We start from the raw sequence: 21,337 nt of genomic DNA, 5'->3' as shown, positions 1-21,337 counted from the left end.
ATCCTGCCCAATCCACACGTGATCTTTTGGGCTGCCTATTTTAGGGCCTGTGTGATCCATGAGCGTTAGAATAATATTTAGGCCGGCTTCAGTGCCAGCAGAGGAGTACGGCCATATTTGGGCATGTGCAGAGGTGAAGGGTCAAGTGTGTGTTTTGATGGTTAAATCTCTTTCCTGGGAATGGGCCAGGGCAGGCAGACCGGCACCTTAACCGCAGATACGCTCCGTCACACAACACCACACAGCACCTAACTGTGAAACCGATCCAATCCTGGCATGGCACAAACACGATCACATCGAGGCCAGAGCCGTACCAAATCAGTGCCAGATCAGGTCTAGAGTTACATGCTACCTGCCTGGGACATACGTGGCAGTTTATGACCTATCTATGGCAAAGGAAATGCATAATTGCAGTAGCCATGCTATATTTCAGCCTGTGATATACATGCCAAAGTCCAACATCCGTGTTGATGTTATGGGAATCTAGAATGGAATGTTGGTAATTGGCCAATCACTCATTCTGATGCACTGGGATGTCATAATGGGTGCAGTGTTTTGTTAGGACCGTGATTTTTGTGATTCTGTTGGAGTAGCCTTTGGTTTCATTAGTGTTTGCATGGAAAGAAATGAGCATAAAACAAACTGCTGAAGTTATTTGGCAAGTTATTTGGTTTGCAGGCTGCATTCACTGACTTTCATTCCATCTCCTACTGGTAGCGGTGATGCGCAAATCTCAAATGAACACTTTAGCATCAAATTCTTATTCTTGGACACGGGTAAACAACCAGATAGTCTCAACACATCTCAACAGACTATGTCCACATCTGCAGTAATAAAAGAAAAGAAAAACTCTTCATAATGGGCTCACTACTATCAGTGATCCCACCCTCAGTCACAGGTTAAAGGTTCAGTTTGTAATCTCGGTGATATCTTGTTGATATTTGAGTTTCAGCAGTCACATCTGTGCTCCAAAAGCAACATGCTGATTGGCTGGAAGAGTTGACTGGTCCATGTACAAGACTGTGCAGCCAGGAACAGTCCGCAGGCACCACACAGCTAGCCAACGGAGCAATTCCTCAAAAAATATTCTGGGCAAGAATGGCAGACCCCACCTTTAGGCGGTGTTCACATTGACATGCTTTTTTTTCACCTCGAAACAACAAGGAATCCAAAATAGAGTTTAAAAGTTCATTGTGTACATGTTGTTGCTATGACATGCTATACTCTGCTAAATAGCTAGCTCCCTGACTTAGCTAAGACAGGTAGCCAAACCTTGTTGAAAACAAAATGCGACCTCAAAAGTTGAAGCATTTTTAACTTTGAGCGTCTCGTGTTTTTAGGAGCCTTGCGTTTTTTTTCCTGCTTGTGTTCATATGAATGCAAGGCACATTGCAATGGTCCAAACAATTGAAGTGGAGGTGAAAAAAGCCCGTCAGTGCGATCACCCCCTCTCACTGCGTTTTGTGTACTCTGTTGGAGAGGGCCCGCTAACATGTGCGTGACTGAGCTGGTGTGTTTACCCTTTTGACCGTGTCGCGTGTCCATGTCCACTAAGAGAGGATGCTGTAGGTCAGGGTTTATTATTAATGCCTCAGGTTAGTGCTTAGAGTACAGTCCAGCTTACCTTTCTCCTCAGGCGAACTCTCCTCCTATAAGCAGAGTAACAGGGATCTATAACACCCTCTCTCTTCCTCTCTGTCATTCACACACACACACACACACACACACTAACGCACACACACACACACAAACACACACACACACACACACACACACACACACACACTAACGCACATACACACTCATACATACCACCATGTGTGACGTGCTTTATGTTTTCTCAGTGCTTACACCAGTGATATTTTGTGAGTACATCTGGTCATACTGTATATGCATGCGTGTGTGTGTGTGCGTGTGTTTGTGTGTGTGTGTGTGTGTTTATGTGTTTGTGTTTATTTATGTGTGTTTGTGTGTGTGTGTGTGTGTTTATGTGTGTGTGTGTGTTTATGTGTTTATGTGTGTGTATGTGTACTGATGACACACCTTTGGCTTCTCGTCCAGGATCTGCTGTCGGATGTCTTTATGTCTGTCCAGTAACTTCTCCTGACGTTTGCTCTGAGCGTCTTCAAGCTGAGGGGAGACACAATACACACATAAGCTACACACACACACACACACACACACACACACACACACACACATTTATGGCACCCCACCCATACAAAAAACATTGGCTTCTACTAAAGTTAGCTGTCTAAGCTCTGTGTGTAGAGGGGTGAAACACAAAACTAAGCTATGCACATACATACCGGCTAAGTTATGCACACACAGCTGTGTGCTCATGTACACACACACACACACACACACACACACACACACACACACGTGTGCATATATGGCTGCACATGCATACACACACACACACACACACACACACACACACACACACACACACACACACACACACACACACACACAAACTCTCCTAACACTGGTTTCTTACCCGTTTTATGTACTGGACCACCTCGTTGACAAATGTCCTGTTGATTTCCAGCTTCTCCCTAAATTTGGACAAAACACAGAGCAAAAGGCAACGGGGCCACAGAATCAGCTTACAGCTCAGGGACACTCTGCACCACCGGACACTTTAACTGATGATGTGTCCGCACAGTGGAGACAGAGCACTTGTGAACTTATGACAGTGGAACGTGCACAGAAGAACCCTCCGGAACACGGAGTCCTTTGGCTGTGGTGTTGAGGCCTCTCTGCCACGTCTTTCCTCTGAGGAAAAACATTAATGAGTGTCTCTGTCTGACGAGGCGAGGTGAGGTGAGCAGATCTACTGTCAAATCTCACCGGACATGAACCGGCTCTGGGAAATCCCGCCCGGGGAACGACCCTTCAGTAACACTTCTGGCTCTTATCCGAACCCAGGTCTGGAATAGAATCCTCTAAAGCGCTCGGCACATTTCGACATTCGATTGCATTAGATTCCGTTGTGTTCAATACAACCCCGCACACCGGCATCGAACTCTGCAGCCGCCGAGATTATGTTGATTACGATTGAGCTCTATTTTGTCTGCGCCTCTCAATAAAATCCATTGTTTATCCCGTGCTTGCCAGTTAAAAACTTCGATGCTGATAAGCATGGCCAGCACACTCGGCGCCTAAACGCTTAAGTGCTTAAACACAATGAGATGAGAGTTCTACATGACATAACTTGGCTTAATATAGGGCTTCTCTCTTTTATCATATCCACAAAGAATGCATGAGGTACAAAGACACATGCAGAGGCTCATATGGGGTTATCTTTACTTCATAATGTGTTCTATGCCTGGTTCTAGCTGTGGAGTAAAGGTATGAGGATAAGAAATTGATGTTTAGTGTTTCATGTGCCATCTAGTGGTTAATAAGTACATTGCATGTGACAGTTCAGTAATGTTGACATTAATGCTGTATAAACTAATGGCTGTTATAATATGTGTCTGTGTGTGTGTGTGTGTGTGTGTGTGTGTGTGTGTGTGTGTGTGTGTGTGTGTGTGCCAGGTGCTTACTCGTCTGTAACATTCTTCTCTCGTGACCTGGCCTCGTTGATCTTCTCTTGTCTCTTCTTGTCCATCCTCTTCTTCAGGTCCTTCTTCTCCCTGTCAACCATCACCACAGAAATGCTGTCACAGCAACCACTAACAACAAACATGACACCACAGAAACAGTTTACAGCACCCAATTAAGCCAACCATGAGAGACTCATGAGGTGCTTATCTGGGCCTAAGGAGGCTCTATCAAGTTGCTCATCAGGTTAAATAAAATATAGACATGTACCTGAACACAGGTAAAAGAAGAGAAGAGAAGAGAAGAGGAGAGGAAAGATGTGGAGAGAAGAGAAGAGGAGATGAGAGGAGAGGAGAGAAGAGAATAGAAGAGGAGAGGAAAGATGTGGAGAGAAGAGAAGAGGAGAGGAGAGGAGAGGAGAGGAGAGAAGAGAGGAGAGAAGAGAATAGAAGAGGAGAAAAGAGAAGGGACAGGGGAATAAAGAAGAGAAGAGAAGAGAAGAGAAGAGGAGAGGAAAGATGTGGAGAGGAGAGAAGAGGAGATGAGAGGAGAGGAGAGAAGAGAGGAGAGAAGAGAGGAGAGAAGAGAATAGAAGAGGAGAAAAGAGAAGGGACAGGGGAATAAAGAAGAGAGGTGGTGTTGCTCACTTTTCACACATCTCCTTCATTTTCTTCAGTTGGCTTGTCTGACACTCTTCAGCTACAGCTGTGAGCTTCTCCACGAGCTGGAGAGAGAATACACACACACACACACACACACACACACACACACACACACACACACACACACACACACACACAAATGCAAAACATTAGAAATGGCACTAAAACGTTGCCTCAGTGAGTGTGTGTATGTGTGCATGTGTGTGCATAGGGTGGGGTGGGTGTTATTTGTGTGTGTGTGTGAGTGTGTGCGTGGGGTGGGGATTAATTGGTGCCACAGCTCTTTCTCTCTCTCTCTCTCTCTGCTTCAATTCACCTTTATGCATTTTCCACTGAGCATACAGCATATCGGCACAGCAATGACACTGCCACTGGTTCACCAGGCAGCACCAAAATAGCTGAGCACACACACACACACACACACACACCCTCTAGAGACACAATTGGGGTCAGGTCACTGTTTCACATCAGTCACAGCAAACACAGCAGCCTCAAGTCCCAAATGCTGCTGCACTAAAGAGTATCAGCTAAGTGGTGTGTTTAGTTTTTATCAGTAGCACATACAGTACACACATACAGAGACAGATTGAGAGAGAGAGAGAGGGAGGGAGGGAGGGAGGGAGGGAGAGAGAGAGAGAAATACAGAGAGAGCTGACTGGTGTAATTGTGGTTCTGATAAAATGCTGACTGCAGGATGAGGACTGCTCCTGCTTGAGGTACTTCTCGTTGTAGTAGGCTATATATCACACACACACACACACACACACCTGTTTGACGTGCTCCCGCTTAAGGTACTTCTCACTGTAGTACTGTTCCTGGCGCAGTTGGAGCAGCTCCTGCTGTTGCTGGTCCTTGAGCTCGGTCAGTCGCCGGCTACTCTCCTCCTCCAGAGACGCCAGCTCCTGCTCCAGTGCGCTCAGGCTGTGCTGAGAGTCAGATCGATCTGCACACACACACACACACACACACACACACAGAGAGAGCCATACACAGACGTCACTTGGTCTGTGTGTGTGTGTATGTGTGTGTGTGTGTGTGTGTGTGTGTGTGTGTGTGTGTGTGTGTGTGTGTGTGTGTGTGTGTGTGTGTACAGTATGTATGTGTGTGTGTGTGTGTGTGTGTGTGTGTGTGTGTGTGTGTGTGTGTGTGTGTGAGTGTGTGTGTGTGTGTGTGAGAGAGAGAGAGAGAGAGAGAGTATTTTAATACATATATAATAAAAAAACAGATAAGCAAAGAATGCAGACAAACATACACATACACAGAAAGGACCTACAGACCTACACGTATGTAGACGCACACACACACACACTAGGGGTGTAAATCGGAGTCTTCATGACGATTCGATACAATTTCGATTTCTTAAGCCAATGATTCGATTATTTTCGATACTTCAGAATTCCCCACAATACGATTCGATACGATTCAATACTCAATATTTTTACATGATATCTATGAAGTTTCAAATAAATCAACAAAAGTTCGGAATGTAGGAGGTATCTAAAGCCTTCGTTATACAGCCTCATGTCTTTGTATATAAAAAAAAAACCCACCCGCAGCTTAGGAGTAGCTAGTGCGCTTACATCGGAGCCATAGACAGAAAAAGAAAGGTCGGAGCTGATGCTGAAAATAGATAGGCAAACAAACAGGCGGCAAAATAAACACATTAATAGATACTCTTGCGGACGAATCGATGCATTGAATCGCCTGCTGCATAATCGATGCATCGATACGAATCGATTAATATTTACACCCCTAACACACACACACACACACACACACACACACACACACACACACACACACACACACACACACAAAAGCCATTGTTGCCTTTCTGTTCCAACTGATGTCCTGGACAGGTATTGTCCACTCCTGGCCCACTGGCAGGGCAAAGCTGGGCAAACACCAAAGCCAATGGAGCAAGATGGCTGAATAGATGGATGTCTGCAGAGTGGTATCCCAGAAGTCCTTGCCCCTGTCAGAGGTATCCCAGAGGCCTTTGCGGGTGTAAGATGTATCCCAGAGGCCCTTGCGGGTTTTAGAGGTATCCCAGGAGCCCTGGCATGTGTGACAGACATCCCAGAAGCCCTTGTGTGTGCCACAGGCTTGCCAGAAGCCGTTGTCTGTGTGATTGGCATCCCAGAAGCCTTTGCATGTGTGACTGACATCCCAGAAGCCTTTGCATGTGAGATAGGCATCCCAGAAGCCCTTGTGTGTGCCACAGACGTCCCACAAGCCCTTGTGTGTGTCATGGGCGTCCCCGAAGACCTTTTGCGTGGGCGGATGGGGCAAACTGAAGCAGTGTTTGATGACTAGTTAATCATGAAAGCCGGATCAAGCATCAGCTCTCAAAAGCCACTCACACTCACTCATAAAGCTATGCCTCTAATTCTGCATCAGTCTAATCCTAATATTACTATTCGTGGCACATCCAAAAACATCACACTGCTATTTGTGAGACACAAACAGACACACGCACACACACACACACACACACGCACACACACACACACACACACACACACACACACACACACACACACACACACACACACACACACACACACACACACACACACACACACAGAGAGCACCATCTGGCAGGACTAGATCAGTCAGACAGCTGTGGTGCACTGCTGCTGCAGGGTGGTTTGAGAGCTAAGAGCCTCGGCACTGTGAGACTACTGTGCTTCTGAGTCTGAGTCTGAGTCTGAGTCTGTCAGTGCACACACGAGTCTGTCAATCTTCTGACGAAAGAGAGAGCAAGAAAGACAGTGACAGAGGGATGATGCTTACAGGAGTAAGTGAACGAGTGAGGGATGGAGAGAGGGAGGGAGGGAGGAGGTGAGATCTACCTTTTCTTAGCGTCTCTTCATGCGCAGGGTGAATGAGAGCGGGATGGACAGATGGAGGAAAGGATGGAGGGATGGAGGGAGGGAGGGAGGAGGTGAGACCTACCTTTTCTTACCGTCTCTTCGGGCACTCTTCTGCAGGGAGGAGCGTCGGCGCAGCAGCTGGGCATTGAGCTCGCTGTGCTTGGCCGTCTGCTGCTTGATGAGCTCGGCCGTCTTCTTGTGGTGCTGCTTGACCAGCTCCTTGAGCTCCTTGTACTGCCGCCGCTGCTCGCGCACAAACGCCTTCTGCTGCTTCAGCTCCTCCAGAGACTGGGCCTGCACGTCTGTGGGAGACGACACACACACACACACACACACACACACACACACAAACACCCATAAGCACACACACACACAAGCACACACAAGCACACACACACACACACACACACACACACACCAGCACACACAAAATAAGGACAGATCAGCATGCCAACAGTACAGTATCTACATTGCGTCCCAAGGAGAACAATTATTTTTAATGGGCTAGTGAGTTGGATCTGTGCACTATCAATGGTATTGTACACCATGCTAACTCATGTGTTTTGTGTTATGTTTAGTGGTTTATTAAACGGTGCCATTTTAGACTGTCCACATGAGGTGTACCTGTCAGCACAGTCTGAATGATGTCCTCCGATTTCACTGCAGGTTTAGCTGGAGGAGGAAAGAGTGAATGGTGAGAGTGCAATGGACAGAGAGAGAGAGAGAGAGAGAGAGAGAGAGATTCTGTTATCATCCAGTCAGTATAATGACCAAAACACAAAAACAACAAGAAAATGTCAGTGTACAAGAGTGTGTGTGTGTGTATGTGTGTGTGTGTGTGTGTACTGTATCTCTAAATGAGTGTGTGTGTACCTGTAGGCGGTGGCTGCTGGTTAACAGACGGGGGTTTGGTGGTGATGAGAGGGGCGTGGTTCATGCCGTTCTCAGCAGGAAGTGGATTGGGCTCAGCTTTGTGTTCCGAGGGTGAGTCCCCGCCCTTCTCCACCTGGGAGTGACAGACAGCAGAGTCAGCCACTCAGAGAGTGTATGGAATCAGAATCAGAACTCTGGCCTACAAAGAATCAGAACTCTGCTCCAGAAAGGGGGCAGCCATGGCCTACTGGTTAGCGCTTCGGACTTGTAACCGGAGGGTTGCCGGTTCGAACCCCGACCAGTAGGCACGGCTGAAGTGCCCTTGAGCAAGGCACCTAACCCCTCACTGCTCCCTGAGTGCCGCTGTTGTTGCAGGCAGCTCACTGCGCCGGGATTAGTGTATGCTTCACCTCACTGTGTGTTGAGTGTGTTTCACTAATTCACGGATTGGATAAATGCAGAGATCAAATTTCCCTCACGGGATCAAAAGAGTATACTTACTTATACTGAAAGAGTGAACAGAATCAGGACTCTGCTGAAGAGTGGGCCAGTTTACTGGATGCAATAAGCCTCCAGAGGCTGTAGGTAACAGGGTAATTTAATAACAACTAATAAGCTGATTGGACCCATTCGGTTATTAAGTGATGATGCAATAATAGGCTAATAAATCTTTTTCAGAGCCGCTCGGTTTTCTCCATAGACAGTAAAATAAACGATTTTTTCTGCTATTCAGTGCAGCCTTTAAGGAAATTGTCATCCTACAACTCACTTGTTGCCTGAACCTAATAAAATCCTATTTTTCGCAGAAGCCTGCATGTAACCCTTGATTGTATCATCTGGCTACACAGCTACAGTAATTGCTCTGTTAAAGTTAACTGATTTTGTTTTACCCTCAATAAAACGGTGATGGTGACAAGGTTTACAAGATGCAAAAACAAGTTGGCTGGCTGTGCTAGTAAACATTTCTTTGACCAAAAAGCTGTTGAGGCCCGTGATGTTGGACTTAACAACCGAATAGGCTGACCCATCCCCTCACTCCTGTCCCCCTGGTGCTTGAGATTTGGGCTGTTAAAGCTGCAGTTGGCAAGATTTTTTTGATCATATTCACTGAAACCGACACTATGCTCCGACAGAACAACATAAATCAGAAAAAAAACCTGCACTTCTACCTCCATCTAGACTAGAGCCTGTTATTTGTTTTGCAAAAATCCACAGCTCCCGGTTCTTCTGGTCCAATCAGAGCAGGGCTGTGTGAGATCTGACTGTCAATTACAGTCTGATGCGCACTGACGAGCACAAACTCAATGAGAGGGTGCTCGGTGGTAGTGGGGGAGGGGCATGAGAGTAAAAATTCAAAATTTTGGCTAAGTCCCCTCAATCTGTCAGACTTGCCAACTGCAGCTTTAAATATATATATACAGCCAGAGCACGGCATGCCATGAACTGTGTTTCTTGTTTGTCTGGGAGGAGTGCAAGCATAGTTCCACCTCACTAAACAGAACCGAATCTCCGAGGAACCCTGGACAGAGCATAATCTCCACGCAACACTGGTGCACAAGGCAAGCATGAACACCAAAAGACCAGTGTCAAATTAGTAATTAGGAACTACAGCAATTATACAGCCAAGTGGCTCATCAGAGTCCCAGACGTCTGATAATCGCTGAAAATAAAATCTGAGAATCTGCTCGTGCAGCACCAGTCCAGAGCTCATCCAGAGAAAGAATGGCATTACACACCACATCACTCCTGATAGGGTGATTACTGCTGTTTAATATACAACTAATGTGATATTACACCATCTGCTCCGGGTGGGACAGCTGTCTGACTGCCAGTCCGGCCAATGAAAAGGTGTCGCTGGAAATACAGTGACAGGATTCAGCTACAACGAAGAATAGGGCCAAGAAACCAGTCCCACATGTGAGTTTCAGTGAAAACTGAAAACAAAAAAAATCTTTTTGACATTTCTGGACTATCATGCCATTTTTTTTATATGCACTAGTACACATACTGGATATGCCAACTTATGTATTACCAATCAAAGAGCAAATTAGTTTTCAAGTAAACAGTTTTAGACAAAGCCTGTTCCACCCCAATGGTAACAAATGGGACTGCAGTCCTTAAATCTAACCCAAAAGGAGCAATGCCTGATGTAATGAGACACTTCAGCCTTTAAAGAACCTGGATAAAAGAAGATTAGCTTGTGTACCTCTTACTTCTAAAACAGTGGTAACATAGGTAGTGACCCCAGATTGGATGATGAGTTAAGACGGTTAAGACTAGCCACTGCAGGCTCTGGACTCTCCCTGTGGGGAATATGACTGTACCTGTCTCCTGGAGCACACCATGTAGACGTAGCTGTGATAGCCCACTCTTAGCATGTCCGTATGTCCACGTCACTTTCACAACACCCCAAGTCTGGCCGTCTCACAGTACATGCACGTCACCTCTCCCAAAAAGTCCTCAAGTCACACAATTCTGCAGTGTGATTTTTGTAAGACTAAAAAAGTCTCTAGTCACAAAGTCTCAGATTGAGCAGATTGAGAGTGAGCTTTGAGCCTGACAGTCTAAAACTCTAGACTGATTTAAAGCTGCTAAAACTGCTAGTAGAGACACTGCAATGTCTTCAACCAAGTATGTGCAGCTAAAGTGCAACTACACACAGACATGCAGTCTTATTTCTGATCATCTCTTGAGCTGAAGTCTGTGAGAACCTCTAGCTGCTCCTCTACCCAACCCGATTCAGCCAAGCCTCCACAATGGTTTCCATAGCGCTGCCCAATGGCGGCTTATTATTGGCTAGTGCTTAGTTGAGCTGACTAATCACAGCTGGAGAGGTCCCCCAGGGGCTTGCCCTCGGCCCTCATAGCAATTCTTCAGCTGGAGTGAATCTGCGAGATCAGTTTGTCAGGGCAGGTTCAAAGCAGTAAGTACATTTAAACTTATATGTAATGGCAGTTACAATACTAATGTATTTGTCATGTCTTGATGTCATGGGCACGCTGGCGACTACGCCGCTCCATCCGGCATCTTTTGTCTTGTTGTTATGTGTCTTGTTTGTGGAGCGCTTTGGGTTGCACTATGTGCATGTTAAATGCGCTTAAAAAATAAAACTGACTTGACTGACTTGACTTATAGAATACACACACACACACACACACACACACACACACACACACAAACACACACACACACACACACACATACACACAGGTGCACACACACTCACACATGCACGCATGTATGCACACACACACACACACACACACATGCAAGCACAAATTGTAAATGTATCACTGCTGTCTGGCACTTTTCCTAAGTCACTGAAAACAGCTGTTGTAAAGCCACTTCTCAAGAAGAATAACCTGGATGCCTCCATGCTAAACAATTACAGGCCCATATCCAATCTACCTTTTATTGGCAAAATTATTGAAAAAGTAGTCTTTAATCAATTAACCACCTTCCTAACATCAAATGGGTATTTTGATTACTTTCAATCTGGTTTTCGGGCAAATCACAGCACTGAAACAGCTCTCATTAAAGTTTCCAATGACATACGCCTCAACACAGATTCAGGTAAAACATCAGTCCTAGTGCTACTGGACCTTAGTGCAGCATTTGACACTGTTGATCACAATATTTTACTACACAGACTAGAACACTGGGTTGGATTTACAGGCATAGTTATCAGCTGGCTAAAATCATATCTACAAGAAAGGAGCTTCTTTGTTGCCATCGGAAACTGTACCTCAACACCAACGTCCTTGACCTGTGGTGTTCCCCAGGGGTCAATCTTGGGGCCACTATTATTCAACCTCTATATGCTCCCATTTGGACAAATCATTCAAAATAATTTGATTTCATATCATAGCTATGCAGATGACACACAAATTTACTTAGCTCTATCACCAAACGACTATGGTCCTCTTGAATCTATGTGTCAGTGTATAGAACAAATCAACACCTGGATGTCTCAAAATTTTCTTCAGCTGAACAAAGAAAAAACTGAAGTAATTATATTTGGTAAAAATGAGGAAAGACTTAGGGTTGCCACTCTCCTTGGCACAAAAGGGTTGAAGGCAAAGGATACTGTTAAAAATCTTGGTGTATTAATTGACAGTGATCTAAATTTCAACAGCCACGTGAAAGCGATAACTAAATCAGCTTTTTACCACCTCAAAAATATTGCCAAACTCAGAGGGCTGATGTCAAAATATGACTTAGAAAAACTCATTCATGCATTTATCTCCAGCAGGGTTGATTACTGCAATGGACTGTTCACAGGCCTTCCTAAAAAGACTATTAAACAACTTCAGGTGATACAAAATGCAGCAGCTAGAATTCTAACAAAAACTAAAAGAACTGACCACATTACTCCAATTCTTAAGTCCTTGCACTGGCTTCCAGTAAGTCACAGAATTGACTTTAAAGCACTATTGCTTGTTTATAAATCAGTAAATGGAGCAGAACCTAAATACTTGTCAGACATGCTTCAGCAGTACACACCTTCTCGTCCTTTTAGGTCCCAGGTGAAAAACCTGCTAGTAAAACCTACAGTTAGAACTAAACATGGTGAAGCAGCTTTTAGCTGCTATGCGGCTCAGCTGTGGAACCAACTTTCGGATGACATCAAAAAGGCCCCAACTGTAGCCAGTTTTAAATCTAGACTTAAGACCAAACTGTTCTCAGATGCTTTCTGCTAACTGTGCCGAGTTACAAATTCTGAATCTGCCTTGATAATTATTCTACTTTGTCTTTTATTACTTTTTTTACTACTTTTGCCTTTGTTTTGCTTACTAATTATTCTTTATTTTTAAATGATTTTACCTTGTTTTATGTTTCCTTTTTATTATGATCTTTACCTTTTAACTATTCTTTGACTATATTGCCCTTCTATGCTTTTATTTGTTATTATTGTTTGGTTTTGTTTATGCAAAGCACATTGAATGACCTCTGTGTATGAAATGCGCTATATAAATAAACTTGACTTGACTTGACTTGTATGCACACACACGCACACGCACACACACGCGCGCACACACACACACACACACACACACACACACACACACACACACACACACACACACACACACACACACACACACACACACACACACATACATACACACACACACCCAAACCCTCCTCCAAAACACACACATACAGTACATACACAGCGCAATCTGGCTGCAAGTAAGACAGCTATGCACTGTGGTGGTTTGGGGGTGAGAGCCTGTCACCACCACACATGGTGCTACCACAGACCATGAGTACAGGGAGCACATAAGAGCAACAGGACTAAGTCATCCAAACAAATCAGAGTATTCTGTCAGGTGCCACAGACTGCCAAATAAATCACACACATCAGAAGATATACAGTCACGACCATAGATGTATACAATTTATACAATCGTGATAGATGTATACAACCCCCCCCCCCCCCCCACCCACACACACACACACACACACATTCACACACTCAAACACTCACACACACACACCTCTTTGTGCTCGGGCTCCTCTCCTCCCTCCTCCAGCGTAAGGGCGGCCAGCTGATTGGCTCTTTGCTCCATCAGACTGATATAGCGAATGGGGTTGGACAGGGCCTCAATCACATCTACACACACACACAAATAAAGTGAAGAACGATAGAGATCAGCACACATAGAACCCCCACACCACACACACACACACACACACACACACACACACAGACACACACACGCACACACGCATGCACATACTTCACTACTGTCATACTTCACTACTGTCACTCAGAGAGACACACATACACACACAAATACTTTTTTTCTCTCTTTCTCTCTCTCATATCTCCCCTCAACCCCTGGCCCTCACACACACACAGTCTCTCTCTCTCTCTCTCTCTCTCTCTCTCTCTCAAACACACACACACACACACACACACACACACACACACACACACACACACACACACACATACACACGACACACAAGCACATACTTCACTACTGCCAAGCTTTACCTGCAAATGTGTCGGGTACATAATCCTTCACCTCAATGCAGACAAACAGAGTGGGCAGTGTCAAACACTGGTTCTTCTCATTCCGCAAAGCCACATAGTGGTAACCTGGAACACACAATGAAGTCACAACCTCTCTCATACACAAGTGCATCCGTACCTCACACAAAGATGAATAAGAAAATAACACAATAATGACCATCTCACATACAGAAACAGTTCTGAGTAGTGTTCAAACAACAAACGTACATGCAACACTATAATATAATATAATATAATATAATATAATATAATATAATCATTGTATATTTCCTGGCAGGAAGGGGATGAAAAGAGCAGATGTGTGTGTGTGTGTGTGTGTGTGTGTGTGTGTGTGTGTGTGTGTGTGTGTGTGTGTGTGTGTGTCCTAACCTGGTCGAATAGCTGAGACAGGTAAGATCCGATGTCCAATGAACTTCCCTCCATCCTCAAACACAGCTATCCTCAACGAAGCCAGAGTGGGCAGGACAATCTGAGTGACACCAACCACACCAGTCACTAAAGCATTATGTGTATTGTAGTTCAACACTGCACTAAGAAACACCAATCTATAGTAATAAAGACTACAACATGTCTGCAACAAACCCAGTACTCTCTCCAGACTGACCTTCTTGAAGACTATGGGCTCATCCTCCCACACTGGGTTGAGGGAGTTTCCCGGAGATGTCTTGGTCCTGAAGGCTTTCCTCTTGGTGTCAACTGGAAGGCCAAACATGTCCACCTCCACGTACGTGCTGACCTTCTTGTCCGAGAGGAACTGTCCAGAGATGATCTGCAGAGCACAGACATGAACATGGATGTCAAAGTTCACAAAAGTGAAATGAAGTTCCCCTATAGCAGCATAGCTTATTTCAATAACCAATATCAGCACACTAGGTTACCATGCAGACTGCTCTATAATGACATGGGAACTCATGAGGCTTCATTTGTCAAGGCTGTCAATACTACTACTAGAGGATAGGAGTGCCTACATATTAAGTACTAGTAGAAGTATGGAGGAGAAGAAGTGGTAGAAGGAGATAGAGAAGAGAAGAGAAGAGAAGAGAGGAGAAGAGAAGAGAAGAGAGGGAAGTGGAGTAGGAGGATGGAAGAGGGGGGAGAGTGTGGTAGGTGCTTATTAGGTGTGTGAGGTTGTCAGAAGCACTAGGAGAGGAGGTATTCTTGAAGATAGACAGGGACGCCCCTGCTCTGATGGAACTTGGCAGATCGTTCTGGATTGCTGTGGGAGTGGGGGCGGCAGTGCCAGACGACATTCCTTGGAGGAGCGCAGCGGCCAAAGGGTAGCATAAGCCTTTATGAGCACTTAAGTAAGTGGGTGCAGACCCAGCAATCACTTTGTATGCAAGCATTAGTGACGGCAGGAATAGGGGGCGGCTAAGGGAAGGCAGTGGAGAACAGCGGGGTAACATGTGCCCTTTTGGACTATCTGTAGCGGTTTTTCCGCACAAGCTGGAAGTAGTCAGGAAGGGGCATAGGCTTACCTCTGGGCCATTCGTTGGCTCATTAAACTGCCAAAGCAGGTGGGTGAGGGTGCAGAGTTTGCAGGTTTGAATAAAGCGTTTGCCGGATTTTGGAGAGGACAGCGGCTTGGTGCATGTCTAGGATTCGCCTTTGGAGTTTACCACGACAAGGACTCATTTTCAGGATTTTAGGACTGTGCACACGTTGACTAGCTACCCCCTACTTTGAACTTTGAAATGCCGCTGGTCGGGCGTGGAGGCCTGTAGCTTGTGTTGGCCTGGAGTCCTGAGGTAAGCTGGCGTTCCCTCTGGGGTTTGCATACAACGATTAGCCTCGCACACTCTTACTACCACGACTACGCTACACAGAGATTGGGACCCATGGCAAACAGTATCTCAAGCACTAGGTACCAATAGACTGTAGACTGCACTGTGTTATTGTGCTTGGTTACTGCTGCAGGTGGGCTCCGTAATAGTACGAATGTGCATTAGACCCTTACCCTCACGGTGTGTACACGTGTGTGTGTGTGTGTGTGTACTCACGTGTGTGTGTGTGTACTCATGTGTGTGTGTGTGTGTGTGTGTGTGTGTGTGTGTGTGTGTGTGTGTTTGTGTATGTGTGTGTAAGCACGTCTCACCTTCACTGAGAGTGTGTTGGCCACGATGCCGTCCACTGTGCGCTCTGTAAAGGGGTCAAACTGCTTGTTGGAGCGGCGCATGTACTCTGGTTTGACCCGGTAGCCACTCTTCCTGTTGTACTCGAACATGCCAAGGTTCAACTGCATGGACAGGTCTGCCAGCCAGGGAAGACACACACAGGAGAAGATAAATATATATTTTTATTTATTTATTTTATTGATAACCAGAAGAGTTACAAAAATACATTTACAGAGAAAGATACTCTGTCAGTACAGTATTTATAGAAAATAAATGATGTTTTCTAAACAAAGTTCGGGAGGAGCCCATAGGGTTGATTGACAGCCATCACTCACCCCACTTTCGTTTGTAGGAATAAAACCCTCCTCCCTGCCCATTTCGTCACACAGGAGTTGCAAAGCCTCCCACCTCCTCCCCTGCTCCTCCATTTCACTATTAACTCTAAATTACCCCTCATCCATAGGGGGTGTTAGCGGACATCACATGCATGAGATCCCCGCTATTGGCATCCCAGGACCATGGCCAGCTACCAAACCAAACTTTCTATTCTCTGCACTCAGTCTAAGCAATCCAATGGGCGAACTAGTGAAATAGAGAAATGAGGCGTGCGGATATATACTGTATCATTAGCAAGCTTTCATTTGTGACATGCACTAGTACGCTTGGCAACACTTGTGAGGGAGCAGGGCTGAACAATACAACTGTCAAAACCAACCAACATTCACATGAAAACAAACAACATTCTCCAGCATCTGTATACTACATAGTATAGTATATATACTCTTTTGATCCCGTGAGGGAAATTTGGTCTCTGCATTTACAATACGTGAATTAGTGAAACACACTCAGCACGCAGTGAACACACAGGGCCAGATGTACGTACATTTGCGAACGTAGCGTTATCAGCGTCATGGACACACCGCAGATTGCGAACGCTGTCAGACCCAAGTTTCCGTCGTATTTATCAATCGTTCAATTCTTAGTGTAAACTGCGCCTTTCTCTGCCTTTCTCCGCCCATAAACGCAATTTACGAACGTCCACAACTGAATGGCAGTGTCTACATACAAGCGCAGTTGAATGAAGTTAACCCATGACAACATTAAAAAGAATCAAACGTTTAGCGATCATGAAATAATACCATACATGATAAGATGTAAACAAGCAGGGAGATAATGAAGATCAGTAGTTCTACTCAAACTACTTATGCACGTAGGCTATGGAAGATTGGTCAAATCTAGCAAGTAGGAAAGTGACGTGAAAGTGAAAGTAAGACATTCGAAAGGCCAAAGAAAGTTGAGGTTGCTTTTGGTAGTAGGCTACAAATACTTTCACCACAAAAACTGGTGCTCTAAATAGCGATTCTGTTGTCTTTGAAAGGTTCTCTTATTGACGCATTGAACTGCAATTTGGATTAACACCTGCTTTTACAAGGCGGAAGTATTTAGGCGCAGAATAGACGTGCGCTTTCAGGAGCAGTCTTTGTACATACCGCGGAATAAATAATTAGGCGCTCTTTACTCTTCCAATCCCATCTTTTTACACTAAACTCCCACTTTCCCCTGGATCCTCCCATGAATGCATATGCATGACATGACAAACGCAATCTGCCACTTTTAGCTCCCTTCGACAGGCAGTTTGCGCTTTTACATCATTGCGGCCTGTTTGTACAGTACATACCTGGCAATGATTTTACACACACATTGCGAAAAAAATACGCCTGAAGTGGGCGCAAAAGCGTTAGTACATCTGGCCCACAGTGAGGTGAAGCACACACTAATCCCGATGCAGTGAGCTGCCTGCTACAGCGGCGCTTGGGGAGCAGTGAGGGGTTAGGTGCCTTGCTCAAGGGCACTTCAGCCGTTCCTACTGGTCAGGGTTCGAACCGGCAACCCTCCGATTACAAGTCCGAAGAGCTAACCAGTAGGCCACGGCTGCCCCCCATTATCATTATTACAGTTTTTTACAATTGTTTACACACGTTTTCAAAACTCTGTGTCTATTTTTCAAAACTCTACACACAAAACCCACAATTGCTTACACAAAATGCAAAATGCCTCAAATCTGCAGCAAAATGACACACAACATTCAAAATGTCAAAAACACATGTTTAAAGCAAACATTCGCCTCACATTACAAACACTTTTGTCATAATATGACATTTTGGATACATCATGTACACACTGTTGCTCAAAACCTAAAGCTCTTCTGTCTTAGGCTTTCTATATGTATTTCCATACAAGAGTGAAAGTTACGGTATCAACAAAGAGAAGTTGAAATACACAGTAAAAATGCAAGCATTATAGAAACCAAAAATAGTGATTTTTCCCAAATAATTTGCTGTTGTGAATACAGTATTTTACAGCAAACAAGAAAAAAAGCAAAGAAGAATACAGTGACCACCAGATGTACATGGAGTTTTGAAAACACTGATTTGGTTTTTTTCTAAAGACAAGTGTGTGTGTGTGTGTGGGGGGGGGTCGTGTACAGTATGTATTCATAGGCCTATAGACCCTTTCAACTGCAGAAACAAACAATTCTACAGTAAGCGTTCCTAAAGCATTTCTGGAGGCACAGAAAAATTTATGGAGCTAATGGTACTGTAACATAGGGACAAACAAAAATAAAGTAAAAAGACAAATTTTACATAAAGTCAACTTTTTGTAGAACATTACTGTAAGCTAAAGTCCGATTACTGTAATTTTCAAAGTATCTGCATTGGTTCTGAATATTTCAACCGGAAATCCTCTAGGAGCAGATTGAAAGGGTCCATACCTATATAGAGACTACATCTATTCATAGACCTATACTAAGGCAATGATTGGATGGTGTTCAGTAAAGTAAAGAGTGTTTACACATGTGAAGAGAAAGAGTGAAGCACTGGTGATTTAGTGTGGCATTTTGATGGGTTGTGTTTGAAGAACGAAATCAAGTTACTTCCTGTTAGATTTTTGTGTGTTAGGTAGAAAATTGTGTGTGGTGTTTTGCAAAATGTGTTTTAGTCAATTGAAAACTGAGTCAAACACTGAGAATTAGTGTATGGTTTTGCAGATTTGGTGTCGGGTTATGATGTTTGGAGGACATGTTTAGAAAATTGTGTGACAAGCAAAGATTTAGTGTGTAAGCAGTTGAAAAAAACTGTATTCCTTTGATGTCGCACAAAGGCGGGCATACTGTATGTTGAAAATAATCTAACAGGGAAACAGTTACTTGGACCAGGTTTACTGTTTTTCTTCCAATACACTGTAGGCTAACGTGGTGTTGCTAGAGAGGCAGTTCTTACCGATCATCTGGAAGTTGAGGGCCACCAGTTGGCAGCCGGTGTTCCAGAAGACCTGGGGCATGTAGTTAGAGGAGTCATAGCGCGTGCCCTTTGGGTAGATACGGCTCAGCTGAAACTTGTTATACCTGAGGAGATCTCGTTAAGGATGACAGAGGTGTGTGTGTGTGTGTGTGTGTGTGTGTGTGTGTGTATGTCAGGCTTGTGCAAAATTCCAGAACTGAATTGTAACTGGCTCTTAAATTCCAATACAATTCTTGAATTTCACTTGCATTTCAATTGAGGTAGCAAACAGGAAGCAGAATTGCAATTCGAAATGTGCACAACCCTGGTGTGTGTGTGTGTGTGTGTGTGTGTGTGTGTGTGTGTGTGTGTGTGTGTGTGTGTGTGTGTGTGTGTGTGTGTGTGTGTGTGTGTGTGTGTGTGTGGTCTAAGTGGTGTGAGTGTGTGAGGTATGAGTGTGCAGTAAAAAGATACTCTACAAACTCCACAGGGGACTTAGTGAGGTTCTCCAGGGCCTTGGTCTCCACGAAGGATGACATCTCATAGCTCCGATTGACCTCTGAGGAGAAAGGGATGAGGAATGGTTATGTTATGTGTGTGTGTGTGTGTGTGTGTGTGTGTGTGTGTGTGTGTGTGTGTGTGTGTGTGTGTGTGTGTGTGTGTGTGTGTGTGAGAGAGAGCAGGAAAGAGAGGGCTTTTGTGTACTGTATATGTGTGTGTGTGTGTGCGTGTGTGTGTGTGTGTGTGTGTGTGTGTGTGTGTGTGTGTGTGTGTGTGTGTGTGTGTGTGTGTGTGTGTGTGTATGTGTGAGTGTGTGTGTACATGTGTGTGTGTGTGTGTGTGTGTGTGTGTGTGTGTGTGTGTGTGCGTGTGTGTGTGTGTGTGTGCGTGTGTGTGTGTGTAAATGACCTCAGGGAGAAGACTTACTCTTGGCTCCCTCAAAAGAGTTGAATTTCACAGGCTGAATGTAGTTGACCAGGTTGGACATTTCCTCAGTTGCAAATGTCTCACTGCCAGCTGTGTCCTGCAGAGGACAGAAAACGACAGACAAATCATTTCATCACACAAAGGACACAAGAAACAACACACTTAAATCAGACAGGAAACATAGTGGGAAGGGTCACAATCTGCCTCCTTCTTCATCACTGATAAAACCAGAGGTTAAAGTCCATGCAATCACAACTGAATAAGATCTATATCAGGTAAGTATAGTATATATACTTTTTTGATCCCGTGAGGGAAATTTGGTAGATGCCAGTGTCCTTGCAGTTGCTACTGAATATGATCTATATTTTGTTAGTATATTTACATACAGTGTTAATATTATATTATTAGTCTTTATTACACGGCTCTTCAGAGTGCTGCAGAAAGTTCCATTCACATGAATGGGCCTTCCCAACGTTCGGAGGTCTGTTAATTCTAAATTATATAATCACCGCTGCAAGGTATTTAATGACCGCTGTCAATGGCAACGGGTTTTGTGCTTTTGATTAATGTCTTTCATATCACGCTGCGCGTCGGGTTTCTGTTCTCCCTGTCAGGACTTATTTTCTGATAATTACGGACGGACAATACATTATCTCTTTTAGCCTACATAAAGCACTGAGTGGGACTGTGGTTAACATGCCATATCACTGATATTTATTTAGGAGTGAAACATTTCAAATGAATAGATGGTGAAATGATGCCACACTACTGACTGTCCCTAGCCTGGGCTTTCCCATGCTGCCCTGCGCACAATTTTATTCACGCTGCTAGGCAGCCTGGATTCCATGGACTTCATTTTCATCTCAACGAAGGAACCAATCACAGAACGGAGGGGGGACAGCAAGACAATGATGACACACTGAAGCAGTTATGAGCTACGACAAAATGAACGTGTAGTTCCCAGACCCCATCTCAATGAGATGAGGTCTGACGTTAGCCAGGCTAGACT

At 44.7% G+C, this 21,337-nt stretch overlaps 1 protein-coding gene across 1 annotated transcript in view; it reads right to left on the bottom strand.

The window, feature by feature from the left end:
- plcb1l (phospholipase C beta 1-like) overlaps positions 1-21,337 on the bottom strand; it is a 158,234-nt gene that overhangs the window by 15,042 nt on the left and 121,855 nt on the right. Inside the window, exons 17-32 of the mRNA XM_076273344.1 lie at positions 20,329-20,425; positions 19,876-19,960; positions 19,402-19,526; positions 16,102-16,256; positions 14,611-14,775; positions 14,376-14,475; positions 13,968-14,072; positions 13,465-13,580; positions 7,964-8,096; positions 7,715-7,762; positions 7,176-7,392; positions 4,982-5,153; positions 4,200-4,276; positions 3,555-3,644; positions 2,504-2,561; positions 2,044-2,130 (exon numbers count right to left, since the gene is read on the bottom strand). Coding sequence (XP_076129459.1) covers positions 2,044-2,130; positions 2,504-2,561; positions 3,555-3,644; positions 4,200-4,276; positions 4,982-5,153; positions 7,176-7,392; positions 7,715-7,762; positions 7,964-8,096; positions 13,465-13,580; positions 13,968-14,072; positions 14,376-14,475; positions 14,611-14,775; positions 16,102-16,256; positions 19,402-19,526; positions 19,876-19,960; positions 20,329-20,425 — 1,830 coding nt within the window. The remainder of the gene's footprint in view (positions 1-2,043; positions 2,131-2,503; positions 2,562-3,554; positions 3,645-4,199; positions 4,277-4,981; positions 5,154-7,175; positions 7,393-7,714; positions 7,763-7,963; positions 8,097-13,464; positions 13,581-13,967; positions 14,073-14,375; positions 14,476-14,610; positions 14,776-16,101; positions 16,257-19,401; positions 19,527-19,875; positions 19,961-20,328; positions 20,426-21,337) is intronic.

Source organism: Alosa pseudoharengus, unplaced genomic scaffold (assembly GCF_046254945.1).
Source record: "Alosa pseudoharengus isolate Yale_2024_CS ecotype anadromous, Long Island Sound unplaced genomic scaffold, YU_APseudo_1.1 YU_APseudo_1.1_scf_7, whole genome shotgun sequence".
NCBI classification, from domain to species: Eukaryota; Metazoa; Chordata; class Actinopteri; order Clupeiformes; family Clupeidae; genus Alosa; species Alosa pseudoharengus.
The sequence above is the reverse complement of the archived record's forward strand: the minus strand, read 5'-3'. Positions and strand labels throughout refer to the sequence as shown.